At 40.2% G+C, this 14,474-nt stretch overlaps 1 protein-coding gene across 3 annotated transcripts in view; it reads left to right on the forward strand.

Moving 5' to 3' along the window:
* The window catches only part of WDR17 (WD repeat domain 17), a 110,478-nt gene that overhangs the window by 11,972 nt on the left and 84,032 nt on the right, over positions 1-14,474 (forward strand). For all 3 annotated transcript variants that reach the window (XM_027077033.2, XM_027077034.2, XM_027077036.2), the window contains exons 2-3: positions 11,901-11,986; positions 14,293-14,415. In XM_027077033.2, the coding sequence (XP_026932834.2) occupies positions 14,350-14,415 (66 nt within the window). In that variant the 5' untranslated portion in view covers positions 11,901-11,986; positions 14,293-14,349. The remainder of the gene's footprint in view (positions 1-11,900; positions 11,987-14,292; positions 14,416-14,474) is intronic.

A 14,474-nucleotide genomic window follows, 5' to 3' on the forward strand; every position in this document is an offset into this window, starting at 1 on the left:
AAGCAGCGAGAGAAGGGTGTCTGAGATTTCTGCCGACATTCCATCAGCTGAAACTGAGTCACGCGCCCACACTAAGCCTAATAATTGTCCAAGGAGGACGGTATTAGTACAACTGGCTTATGGTTTAGGCCAAGCATCACCTCCTAGGTGATAGGAAAAGTCCATCCTCCCTGAGATCACTGTAATTCTGCCTGTACCCGAATACGTTGAGTTTCTGTTGGCAGGGGCGGACACGGGTGAGAATGCTGTTGGTTAGACACCAGACAGTGGTTGTGCCACGTCTAGCTCTGCTGATGCTGTAAGTTTCTTGAAGGAGGGCTTTTTTTTCCTGTTTGTTTCTTGTTCACCTGTGGATCTTTAGTAACTAGAATCAGTGCTTAGCTATGATACACACTTGCTAAATATTTACCGAAACGAATAAATAAAATGATAATGGCAGAGATATGTACATGGATAAAGGTGTTTTTCACCGAAGGTGAGGTAGTCACAAGGTGAGTATATTTGGTAAAGCACAGTAGGGTAACCCAGCCCTGCTTATTGTATTATCGTAGGAAATAATGGTTGGATTTTAGTAATGGTGTTTACCTGTGGTGATGAAGGCATGATAGTTAAATATATTTAAAGACAAAGAATTAAGGGTTTAGCTAATTGACATTATTGACTAATTAATTCTACTTTCTAATATATGACTTCTGAAATTATACAATACCTCAGATTTGATTAAATACAATAAAGGAGGGGCGCCTGGGTGGCTCAGTCGGTTAAGCGACCGACTTCGGCTCAGGTCATGATCTCGCGGTCTGTGAGTTCTAGCCCCACATCGGGCTCTGGGCTGACAGCTCAGAGCCTGGAGCCTGCTTCGGATTCTGTGTCTCCCTCTCTCTGACCCTCCCCTGTTCATGCTCTGTCTCTCCCTGTCTCAAAAATAAATAAACATTAAAAAAATAAAATAAATAAATACAATAAAGGAATGCAAAATAATAGCAGCTTAAACGAAATCGAAGTTCATTTCTCTCCCATTAAAAAGAAAAAGGTCTGGAGGTTCGAAGTCTAAGAAGTTTTCAGAGATCTAGCTTCTTCCAGTTCTCTGTTGTACCAATTCTTGGGTGTAACTCTCATCTTATGACCTGGGATATCTACTGGGACCTGGGTCTTCCTCGTCCAGGTACAGGTGAGAGAGAAAGGGTGGGCTGAAAATGGCATGTCCCTGCTCTTAATGTAGCCCATACATCCTAATGCTTTTTATTGTCAACAATTTAGGCAGTACAGAGTTTAGCAATACACTTTCCTCTGTTTCTAAAATTATTTTGTCTAATGTTGATTCATCACCATTTTATAAAAATGCTTTTCAGAGGACATTTTGAATTAATTTATTCTTCTAGGTTTTATGAAATAGCAAAGACAGAGATGTTTATATGGAGAAATATAAGCTTATCTAAAAATACAGATATTTTGAACAGTTGATTATACTCTTTTTGCTGTGTCCACTTTCATAAAAAGAATTGCTTTCTTAAACAGGAAGATATTTTTCTTTGAATTTTGATCAAAACTACATTTATGTACCTTAAAAATACAGTATATTTAAGAAACTGCTCAAAAATGACTTCCTTAGAAAATCAAATTATTAAGTAGTGGTTAACTTGGAACTCCATTTTATAGTCTAAAAATGCAAAATATTTGATTTATGATACAGCATAAAATGTGCTGGAAATTTTAGACTTATTAAATTACCTTAGTGCACGTCATTTTTAATTTTTAGACTAGGTCAATGTGGAGATTCCAGTTAGGAACTTGGGTCAAACTTTCAAGAGGTGAGGATTCATTAAAAAGAACTTACTGGGTATGATAGCTGTGATACAAAGGAGCATATCATCCAGAGACCGTTCTTCTCTTAGGTTTTTGTTTTTTTTTTAAGGATACACAGAATGTTCTCAGCATTCATCACCCCCACCAAGGATAACCACTATCCTGACCTCTTGCAGAATAGGTTAATATTGTCTGTTTTTGTGCTTTATGTAAATGAAATAATAGGATAATGTATTATCTTTGTGTCTAGCTTCTTTCAGTCAACAGTGTGAGATTCATCTGTATAGGTTACATGGAATTGTTACCCATTCATTCTCATTACTGTAAACCATTCCATTGTATGAATATGTCCCAGTTATTTACCCATTCTGCTGTTAGTACAGATCTGAGAAGCTTCCACTCTGGTGCTGCTATAGAAGTGCTCTGAACATTACAATACATGTCTTTGGTGAGCATAAATACCCATAATACCCACTGCTGTTGGCTAATGAGCGGGAGTGAAATGCTGGGTCGTATGGTGTGTTTGTGTTCAGCTTTAGAGGATCCTGCCAATGAGTTGTCCAAATTGTTTGTTTCAGTTTACATTCCCATGAGTAGTATATGAGTTTCAATTACCCTGCATTCTTGCCAACCTGTGGTATTGTGCATTGTAGCCCTTGTGTTGGAAATGTAGCAGTATCTCATTGTGGTTTTAATTTGCAATAATAATGGACAGCTTTTCATATGTTCATAGTCTTGTTTTTGTGATGATGGAGTTCTTTTGTCTTTTGTCCAAGTCTTATGCCCATTTTTCTGTTGGCTTACCAGTCTTTTTTCTTTTTTTGTAGATTGGTTTTTGTTGAATATATGTATTATTAATATTTTCTCCCACTCTGTGGCTTGATTTTCACTCTTTTATTGATGTCTGGTGAATATGTTTGTAATTTTATTTTATTTAAATTTTTTTTTAATGTTTATTTTTGAGAGGGAGAGACAGCATGCGAGCAGAGGAAGGGCAGAGAGAGAAAGGGAGACTCAGAATCTGAAGCAAGCTGTCAGCACAGAGCCTGACGCGGGGCTCAAACTCACCATTAGTGAGATCACGACCTGAGCTGAAGTCGGACGCTTAACTGACTGAGCCACCCAGGCGCCCCCATAAGTTTGTGATTTTAACATAATCAAATATGTCAATTGTTTTCCTTTGTGGTTTTGTGCTTTTTGGGTGTGTCTTGTTTACTAAATCTTTTTCTACTCCAAAGACTATATATTCTTATTAGTTATTTTGGAAAGCTTTATTGTTCTACTTTACATATTTAGATTTCCAGTCTCTCTGGTATTGGTGCTTTTTTCCTGGTATTCTATAAGATTGAGGTGAAGATTTCTTTGTATTTTTCTCTGAGGGTATTCAGTTGACCCACAAGTAGTTATTTAGAGGTCTGTTCTTTGCTCACCATACAGCATTATCACCTTCATCATAAATCAGTTAACAGCCCATGAAGGAGTTTATTCTGGATTCATTGTGTTCCATTAGTGGGTTTTTGTATCTTTATATCAGTACTACACTGTCTTAATTATTGCAGCTTTATAAGAAGTAATGATAGCTGATAGTGTAAACTTTCAGCTTTGTCACCTTCAAGAGTGCCTTGACTATTCTTGGCCATTGACATATCCATCTAAATTTTAGGTTAACTTGCTAATTACACTGTATTAAATCTGTAGATAAATTTGAGGCACTTTACATCTTCACAGTATTAAATCTTAATATCCATTAACACGTGTCTCTACTCTTTTGTTTAGGATTTTTACACTTAGTTTAGGAGAGAGATTGCTCTATAATTCCCTCTCTCAAAGTCTTCTCCAGGTTTTGGCAGGGCGTAAAGAATTGATGTGATTCCTTTCACTGTAACTCTCAAAATTTGTGTAAAAGTTTTTCTTTAAACATTTGCAAAAATGGACCAGTGAAACCATTTGGGCCTGGGAGATTGTCTGTGGGAGAGTTTTAATTGTAGCCTTATATTAATACCACTTAGATTTTCTCATTCTTTCTTCAACTTTGGTAACTTGTGTTTTTTTTTTTTTGAGGAATTTGTACATTCATCCAAGTTATCTGTTAAATTCCTGCAAATGTGTTAATACATTCTCTTATTCTTTTTTGATTGTCAGTAGTTCCAATAATGATGTCTTTTTTTTATTCCTGGTATTTATATTTGTACTTTTTCTGTTTTTTTTTTTTTTAAGTCTTCTCAAAGTTGACCTGAAGGAACCAGCATTTGGTTTAGTTGATTTTTTTTCTATTATACGTTTGTAAATATAAATGTGCTTTCTCTTTTCAGAATTATTTCCTTTTGCAACATTTTTAAAGATTTATTTTGCTTTCTTCTGACTTTCTGAGATAGAAAATTAAATCCTTCTTTTTTATTTTCTGTTAGAAAAACATAAGTCGGTAACCCTCTACCTCCAAGCATTGCTTGAGCTGTAACCCCCAAATTCTATTTGTTGTGGCTTTGCCATGTAGTACTAAGTTTTTTCTAACTTCCATTTTTACTTCTTCTTTGAATCAAGGATTATTTAGAAGCACACTGTTTAATTACCAGACAGTTGTGAATTTTCTAGTTATCTTTCTTTTATTGATCTCAGACTTCATTCCAACTGGAAAATACAGTCAAAGAATTCCAATATTTTGGAAATTGGTCAGGTTTTCCTCATAGCTCAGCACATTGTTTATTTTTGTTATTACTCCATGTTCACTAGAAAAGAATGTGAACTCTATCACTGTTAGATACAGTATTTTATCTATATATGTCATTTGGCCAGTTTTATTAAATATGGTCAGATCTTTTACACTTCTACAGAATTTTCTCTATTTCATCAGCTATTGAGGTTTATTACTCAAAGCTTGCCATTATGATGATGGATCTGTATCTGTATCCTTTAATTCCATTATTCTTGCTTTTTATGTTTGAGAGTCCTGTAGTTTGAGTGCAGACAGTTTTAGGACCGTTCTGTCATTTGGTCGAATCTACCCCCTTTATTCTTAAGTAATGTCCCTCTGCCTCTCTACTACTGTATCTTGCCTTAAAATTTATTTTATCTTTTATTTATGTAACTATAATAGCTGTCTTTTGGTTAATAATATTCTAGCATATAATTTTCTGTTTTTGACTTTCAACCATTCTATATTCCCTTTTAATAAAGTATGACTCTTGTGAAGAGTATATGGTTGAGTTTTTTTTACATAGTGTGCCAATTTTACTTGTACATTTAATCCACTCTCATTTAATGTGTGAAGGGTGCCCAGGTGGCTCAGTCGGTTAAGCTGATCTTCTTTCTCAAAAATAAATAAACATTAAAAAAAAAAAACACTAATGTATAACTGTTACAATTTGATTTACACGTACAATCAAACCTTTTTTTCTCTGGTCCACAAATTTTTTATTATATTTTCCTTTGATTCACTCAATAGTATGTTTATTATTCTTTTTGTGGTTAGACCAGAGATTCTAAGGTGTAACTTTGACTCGTTACAGTTTAATAGCAGTGATTAATTTTACCTCTTCATTGATCCTAACTCCATTTAACTTGCTCTCGCCTTTTGTGTTACTGTTTTCATAGAATTTAGTGCTATAGGTGTTTCAACTTTCAGAAGACATTAGTTATTGTCTTGTGTAGTTAGCATCTGTTTCTGTTCAGCCGTATGTTTCCTCTTTCTGATGATCTTTGTTAGCTCTAACGTTTTCATCTTCCTGCCTGGGTTCATTTTCCTCCTGCCTGAAGAACTCCCTTTAATGTTTCCTAGGTACGGCTGGCTGACAATAAACTTCGTAGTTTTTGCATCGTGAAAATATCATAATTCTTGCTTCCATGTTTATTTTCACTGGGTGTAGCATTCTAGGTGTGTGGTTATTTTCTTCTCCTAACTTTAAAAGTGTTATCCCATTATCTTTTGACTCTGTTATGTCAATTGATCTTTGACAACATTCTGACCGTATTAAAGATTTTTTTCTTTGGCTGTGATTTTCAGCGTCCTGCTGGCATGCCTAGATAAAGTTGTACTTTCGCTTATCCTGCTTGAGATTTGGTGAGCTCGAGGAACTTGATTTTTTTAAATCAGTTTTGGAAACTTCTCACTCTTTTTCTCTTTAAATAGCTTTTTTAAAAATGTTTATATTAGAGAGCTAGGAAGGGGCAGAGAGAGAGGGAGACACAGACTCTGAAGCAGGCTCCAGGCTCTGAGCTGTCAGCACAGAGCCCGACACGGGACTCGAACCCACAAACCTCAAGGTCATGACCTGAGTGAAAGTCAGATGCTTAACTGACTGAGCCACCCAGGTGCCCCTAAATATTTGTTGTTATGTTTCCTCCCCCTTAAAGACTCCCATTACATCTGTATTTAGCTTTTCACCATACCGTTTCTACTTCTTAGATTCTATTTCTCTCTCTCTTTTTCCTCTGCATTAGTTTTGGTGTATGCGAGTCAGTTTGACTCCGTGGCACTAATCCGGACTTCTGCTGTATCTAGTCTGCCAATGAACTCATCTATTGAGATCTGAATTTCAGATATTGTGTCTTTCAGTTTGAGTAGCCATCTTATATTTACTTTGTATATATTCTATCCTCTGGTAAAAATACATCACCTTTCGTCTATTTTGTTTGTGACCACACATTAAACATATCACGTGACTGAAACTAAGGAGAAGAATACTGTAGACTTTATCCCTGTTACTAACTAGAATCACCAAACACTGGAGTGTTGTCAGCAGTACCAATTTGTTGTGGTTCAAGGCTGAGCTTTGAAGTTGTTTTGAAATTTGAGCTTTCGGATGGCTCTTTGGATGTGGCTGTTTAATACTTTGAAGGTCTGGTCAAAGCCTGAAATGCTCAGGTGGGAACTTCGGCAGACTTCAGGCGCGTGGGGGTGTGCTCGTGGAGACCTGCGCACGGCCACATTCCCGGGATAGCAGGGATTAAGGAGGTAGGGGTCCCTCAGGGATGTGACTTTGATGGCAGTCGTCAGATAACCCGTTGGTGTTCCTCTGGACCCCCAAGCACAGGTCCTGATCCAGCCCAGCCCAGTCCCTTTCAGCCTGTAAAGGGAGGCTTCGGTGTTTCCTCCCTTCTTGTGGGATCATTCTTTGTCTCCTTCCTCATCTGCTTGTCCCGGGCACTGCTTCTAAAAAGACTTGGGGATTAAAGAAGTGTTAGTGCTGGATCCCAGGGACAGAGACTGAAGTTAACATGTTCCGAGATACCGTGGCTGGAAGTGGTAAGTGAGGCAGGAAGCTCTAGGAGATGAAGAGTCCAAGTGAAATTAGAAAATATAATCCAATTCTACAATATCTTTGTGTGGACAAGTTCATTTCGGAGTTTTCCCCCCCTTTTTTGTTAGTATTGGAAAGCAATGCTGTGAGTTCTTAGTGTATAATTTTTAAAATTTAGATTATATGTCTGACAGCAGAAATGTGCAGTTTAGTGTTTTGTACCGACAAAATGTGCTTATTAGCATAATTAGCATAAAAGAAACATCGTAAGCTTTCAGGAAATCCCCCTCCTGGCTCCTTCCTGTCACTTCTGTCTCCCCGAAGAAAACTCTCTCATAACTCCTCGTAGCATCGATTGGCTTTGCTTGTGTTCCAGCTTTTTCTAAAGGGACTCAGGCAGTACGTTTGACCTTCAGTTGTCCTTACATTGTAGGGTGTATCCGTTGTGTCATGTATAATGCATTTTACTTATTGTCTAGTACCCCAGTGTGTCACTGTCTTACAGTTTTACCTCTCAGACCGGGGGAATCTGGTTCCTGGGGACACTTCTGTGTCTCCCCCTCCCCGACCGCACCCTGGCGGCCAAACGGCTGTGCATCCATGGTGGGTGTTGAGCAGGAGCGAACTGCTTCGCGCCCCCTCAAACAGTGGCAGATCCGTGCTTTGTTTTGGGGCACCCCAGCACACACAGCTTTTGCTGCCTCCCTTCCCTCTTCTGGGGGAAACACCTCCTTCCTGGGGTTGGGAAGGGGGATTCTCTGTGCCTTCCTGGAGGCAGATAAGGTTTGCGTTTTCTCTCCCTGCAGTGTCCCCGGAGTGAGGGTGTTTGTTCCCTCGTTTCTAGTAGCCGAAGGATTTGTTTCATGAGAGAGCAGGATTCAGGGATACACCATGTTTCATGCCTGTCACCTGTCTACAGCCCCAAGCTTCCTGCAAGACTGAGCCACCAGGGGGACGGTCCTGATTTGCCCCATCTTTCTCCTAAGCACCCAGCTGAGGCTAGCAGAGAAGTTCTTAGAAATGAGTACAAACTCAGCTTGCATCTGGGACCTCTGTTTGTTTGTTTGTTTAATGTTTGTTTATTTTGAGAGAGAGAGAGAGAGAGCAGGGGAGGCGCAGAAAGAGAGGATCCCAAGCAGGCCCCTAGCTCCCAGCGCCAAGCCTGATGCAGGGCTCGAACTCATGAACTGTGAGATCATGACCTGAGCCGAAATCAAGAGTCAGATACTTAACTGACTGAGCCACCCAGACACCCCGTGAAACCTCTATTTTTTTTAAAAACTGATGCACTGTCTCTCTCAAAAATAAACATTAAAAATTTTTTTTAAAAAAGGGTGCCTGGGTGACTCAGTCGGTTAAGCGTCCTACTTTGGCTCGGGTCATGATACTGCAGTCCGTGAGTTCAAGCCCCACATCGGGCTCTGTGCTGATGGCCCAGAGCCTGGAGCCTGCCTTGGATTCTGTGTCTCCTTCTCTCCTTGCCCCTCCCCCTCTGGTGCGCGCGCGCGCGCGCGCGCGCACGCGCTCTTTCTCTCTCTCAAAAATAAATAAACATTAAAAAAATTTAAACTGATGCTGTAGTTCACATTGGCCTTTAGGAATTAATTACCATTTTATCAGATTTTTTTTTCTTACCTGCTTTTGTGGCAGTCATCTCTTTCTCCCATGCCTTGTCAAAAGTGGAACCATTAGTATGTCCTTTCTCTTTGGAGAGGGGCTTGTTATTCTTTGCACTTTTCTTGCCTGCTTTCTAGCCTGACAATTTAATGTCCTCTTCCTCCAGAGAATACACACTTTTGCTTTTGGAGAGAAGTAGGGTAGGGATGGTCAACTTGGTGTGATTATGGAATGAGTTTATTTGAAGCTGAGCCTCAGTCTTTGTAGGGGATGGGCTAGTTCCACTTCGTTCTTAGTCTTCAGAGGTAGACCCAGGCAGTTGTTACTAAAGGAACACCGTTATTAGATCACTTTCCCTTGGCAGCATCTGAACTCCAGGTTTGCTCTTCAGGCCGTGTGAGAGTACCAGAAGTTCCCCATAACTTCTTAGTAGTTTAGCCATTACTTTTATAGACAAATCTTACTGGGGAAACAGTAGCGTTCCCTGCCCCTTCCCCACCAAAGAGTGCCTGGCTAGACCCTGTGGACTTCTCTTGGGGTTCCCCTTTTTAGTTTGGATTTTACCTATTTTCATCCAGCTTTTCTAGTTGTCTTTGGTAGGAGCATTAGAGATATGTGTACACACACACACACACACACACACAGGCATATATATATGCCTGTGTGTGTGTGTCTGTGTGTCTGTACGTACGTATGTATATACACACTTGTCTGCCATGGCTGGGATTCAAGGTCTTATAAGTAACCTTCTTTTAATCATATAGAATCATTCTAAAAAAATAAATATATAGAATCATTCTGTTTGGAGCTTACTGAATAAATTGTGTATCTGATCTCTAACTCAGACTTCCTCTTCACATTTTAAAAAATGTGTATTTACTTTTGAGGGAGAGAGTGAGCATAGGGGAAGGGCAGAGAGACGGAGAGAAAGAGAATCCCAAGCAGGCTCGGCACTGTCAACACCAAGCCCAGCCTGGGGCTCGAACTCAGGAACCATGAGATCGTGACCTGAGCCAAAACTAAGAGTTGAATGCTTAATCGACTGAGCCACCCAGGAGCCCCCTCTTGAGATTCTCAGGTAGAGTGTTGATCGAGTTGGGGTCGACAACTCCCCCAAATCGTACGATACAATGCTTTTGTCATCTGCCTTCTGCTGATTCCTCACAGGGAGTGTCTGTGCATAGGAAGGGGAAGCAGACAGGTGATCCCAGGTCTCTGTCATTTGGTGCAGCACCTTCAGCATGAGGCTCGTGTGCACTTGCCAGCCACTGTCCTCTCCCCTAACCCACCTGCCGTGATTCTAGACAGATACAGGCAGGCAAGAGAATAGTTGTGAATAGTGCCGTTTACTTTACACTTGACTCTGCTCTGTTTTGGTGAACAAGCAATGGCACGTGCTTACTTGGTTTGTTAGGAAGTTCAAAATAATTACCGTTTCTGTCTTGTGAGATGGCAGACGGGGGCTCACTAAGAGAGTACAGGAACTGTGGTGCAGGTAGGTAAGAGGACATCACTTGGAGGGATGGATTTAGTACAGAAGGAATCACCTGCAAACAGAATTTCAGAGGGTGAAGCCAGTATGTTGGTCGGAGGTAAAACTGGATGACGGAATTGAAACGTTCGATCAGAACAGCCATGATGGAGACCAAACTGTAGATAGGCAAAACAGGTCACTTTACTCCCTTTAGGATTTTAAACAGGCACAAGGAAATGAAAACACTGTCAAGTTTAGACAGAGGAGGGCAGAAATGAACGTTACAGGACGTGGTACCAGAGGTTCGTGTGAAATCACAACCAGAGAACTGTAAGTCCTTTGATTTCTAGGCTAGGGACTGCTGATGTGTATCTTGATTTAATCTCCATATTACAGTAGGATGTTGATGCCTGCCGCATAGGATCAGCTTCTCAGAATGAGAACAGGGCCCTACTTTATTTAGTTCAAATTGCTATATCCCTTAGTTGCTCCTAGAATTACAAAGCACTTCTACACGCACGAGAGGCATAGCAAAGTGGAGACGTTGCATGTGTATGGATGGATCACACAAGATGCCATGTTCTCATGGTTCCTAAAGGTTGAAAGAAAATAACATGAGGTAATTCAGATTCCTTAGATAAGTAATTATTTCTTGCTATATGCAGTTAATTTAAAAAAGTCCTCGCGTTTAAAACTTTGCCAAGGACGTAGATAGTCATAACTATGAATCTTGCTTATTTCCCACAGGCAGTAGACCCCGGTTTCCTAGTGTAAATCAGATGAGAGTATTGATTTGATTAATCTCCGTGGGCGTGTGTCTCCCACAGGAGGTAATGTGTCAGTTAGTGATGCCACAAAAATACTTCCTACACGCCACTCCAAAACTCAGCAAAATACGACGTTAAACATTTATAACACTCACAAGTACGATCCTGGGGTTTACGACAGGTTTGGCTTGGCCGAGCGGGTGTGTGCGATTTGTCTGTGGCAGCCCTGCCCTTGTGTCTCTCCTCCTTCCTGGACCAGTAGGGTAGCCATGGAACGTTCTTGCGTTTAGGGCAGAGCCACAAAGGCATGAAGCGGGCCCTATCTCCAAAGCTTGGAACCGGAGCACTCTGATTTCCATGCATGTATCGCTGAGAAAAACTGGTCATATGGCAAGTCCAAAGCCAACGGGCAGTGGCATACAGTCTGCCCATGGTGGGGGTCATGGCAAAGATACAGAGAGGGATATGAAACAGAAGCAGTACTCAAACCTCAAGTTACTTGTATGTTTGGACATGAATGCTTACAGTACGTTTCCTCACATTAGAAGAAATTTTACTTCATTCTCATTTTCTTTAGCATGATATTTAGTCTTTGATTATTATCATTTCCTTCCAGCACTAGTCATAGGAGGTACTAAGAATTTTCTAACTATGAATTAAGTTAAATTTGTGATTGTTTTTTATTTTTATTTTTAGCGTTTATTTTTGAGACAGAGAGAGACAGAGCATGAGCGGGGGAGGGTCAGAGAGAGGGAGACACAGAATCTGAAACAGGCTCCAGGCTCCGAGCTGTCAGCACAGAGCCCGACGTGGGGCTCGAACTCACGGACCGCGAGATCATGACCTGAGCCGAAGTCGGCCGCTTAACTGACTGAGCCACCCAGGCGCCCCGTTAAATTTGTGATTTTAACAGTAATCAGTCAGACCCACAGACCAATCCACAGACATAAATAATTCTGTGGGAGAAGTGCCAGCTTGACTCTGTCCTTTGTGTCGCAGTGACAGCTGAGTGATGGTGACATGGTTCCCCTGTGAGGCCAGGTTTCAGCTCTGCACTCCACACAGTCCTAACCCACCGAGGAGAGGTGAGAGTCGAAAACTGCCGTTCTTACACTAAATGAGTGAGATTCTAGTCACTCTCAGATCATCAAAATACCTGAACTACAATTGGGAACTACGTATCTTACGCAAGATAATATTTCATCAGGGATTACATGATGTGAAATATTTTACTTTTCTTAATTCTTGTAAATATGGTAAATAGTGCTTGTGGAAAAATATCATAAAATAAAACATCCGAACTATTGTGTGCCTATAAACAAGGTATTCATTTTAACTGCATTGTCTTTACAATGGTGTAATAAATATACTTGTGCTGATATGACTTTAAAATAATTTTACCGATTCAAGTTGGCCTTTAATTTTACACTTAAAAAACATTTCTTAAATGGTTTGGCTAGCCATCTCCCTATAAGGATCTGAATTGTAATCCTATTTCATTTGTTGGTAAGTACATCACCTGTCACTTGGATGCATTTCTTCAGACCCTTTCCAAGTTTCAGTAGTAAGTAAGTAACTTCAGTTCATGTGACCTGCCATTAGCTGACAAACTGTTGTAGCCCTGGGAGTGTCAGTTCACTCAACAAACATTCTGTATATTCTATACAAATACGAATAAGGCAAGTTCCTTTGCCTTGGAGAACTCACAATTTTTGTCTACACAAGTAATCACTATCCAATGCATGCAAATACACGAATAAAGGCGCACAGATGAGGGATGTGGTGCATTTGAGAAAGTCTTCAAGGAGGAAGAGTTTTTAGGTTGGGTCTTAGAAGACCTTAAATATCGAAGAGCTCATTATTCACAGGGGCAGGGGAAGGACGGCTCAGGCAAAAGCATTTAAAAACATGCAGGCGTCAGATCATGATGGTATAGAACGTGTTTAGCAATTGCAGTGCAAGCAGAAAATGAATAGGTGAATTATTTTATTAGTTTTTACAAGACATGATGAGGGGTTTCACTAGAACAGTAGCATTATGGCTGGAGAGAAGGGCCTTTTGAAGAGAGATTTTGAAGATAGTTTGATAGGACTTGGTGATCACATGTAGTGGAACGGGCGGAGGAGGGTGGTGAAGAATCACAGGTGGCGTGAGGTGTTTGTCTCAGGTTACTGCCGAGAGCATAATGACAGTCATTGAAACGGGGAATGCAGGAGAAAGTAAGGAATGCTTAGAGGTGGTTGAAAGGAGTCCAGCAAGAGGTAAACAAGTTAAACAAGAGATTACATCAGTCCTACAACTTCCTTCGCAAGGAAAAGCCTATTCCCAAGCCTTGTGACCTGAGGCTTCAAGCAGGTATTTGAAAATAGGCCTTAGAGGAAAAGGAGGAAGAGGTCCCCTGAAGAAGAGTCCCATGTTCCATCTGATAAATTTTGAAGGCTCTTCTCAGTCGGCCCTGGTGATACTCATGTGTCCTACATGCGTACCTTTTTATGCCAGCACAGATGCCGTGCTACTTTTGGGATACGAATAATGAAACACTCAAGTCACCCAGATGTTTTCTTTTTCTTTCTGCGCCACCCCCCCCTTTCCTTTTTTCTCCACTGAGGTGTAATTCTTTGGTGAGGAAAAGATCAGTCAGGACTTGTTACGTTGGGAGAAGCATGTCACCATTACGGAGGGCGTCTTGAAGTCCACGTGCTCTCCAGTGTCCCAGGGAATCTCTTATTGAGCATGGCTAATAAATTTCTTCCAGAAGTGATTGAAACTAAAAAGAAATCAAATTCACGTGATTGTGATTCTCTGTCAAGCATATGAGCACTCTATTAAGTGAGGTGTGGCCTTTGACTTTTTGAGGCACCTAGGTAATGAGCAGTCAGCTGACTCTAAAATGACTTAACTCTCAAGTACGGAGACAGAAGCAAATAGAAATACAGAATTGGTCTTGTCATAGACCTTTTAACGCAGAGGCTTTCTTCCGGCTTTATCTCCAACTGCTAAGGTTGAGAATGGAACTAATGTTCTCCTTCCTGTTGCTTTGTGCTTTCTTCGCATTCCTTATTTATAACTGGGTCACTTTTGGAACTAATTTGCCTTCTTGAAAAAATTGAATCACATGCTTTTTAGAATGAAAATTGAAAGCCTAATATTTGATGAAGCATTTGTTGGTACTTTACAACAATGTGATGATTATTTGGTTTTTCTTTCCTGTTTGACTATAGGCTTACATTTTCTGGGTTAGCATTATTTTTTACAGATGCTGTTCTTTGTAAATTATTAAAGCTGTTTCAGCTGAAATGTTGCTGTGCTTCTAGCTTCTTGTACTGAGCAACATTTCACAAGGCAGAATTTGGTAAAGCTTTTTGGTTGAAACACGTTATTGTTACTTTAGGTGCTGACTATTCTGATGCCGACTTTCCAATTGCCTTGATTAAAGTAGAAACATTCTATGGCTTGGATGACTTACATTTCAAATTGGTTTGATCAAGATGATTGGTATGAAGGACTACAAAGAGTAAGATACATTTATGTTGTAATTATGATATTCTGTGGGTTTTGTTTTCTGCTTTACTA

The sequence above is a fragment of the Acinonyx jubatus genome, chromosome B1 (assembly GCF_027475565.1).
Source record: "Acinonyx jubatus isolate Ajub_Pintada_27869175 chromosome B1, VMU_Ajub_asm_v1.0, whole genome shotgun sequence".
In the NCBI taxonomy this organism is placed as follows: Eukaryota; Metazoa; Chordata; class Mammalia; order Carnivora; family Felidae; genus Acinonyx; species Acinonyx jubatus.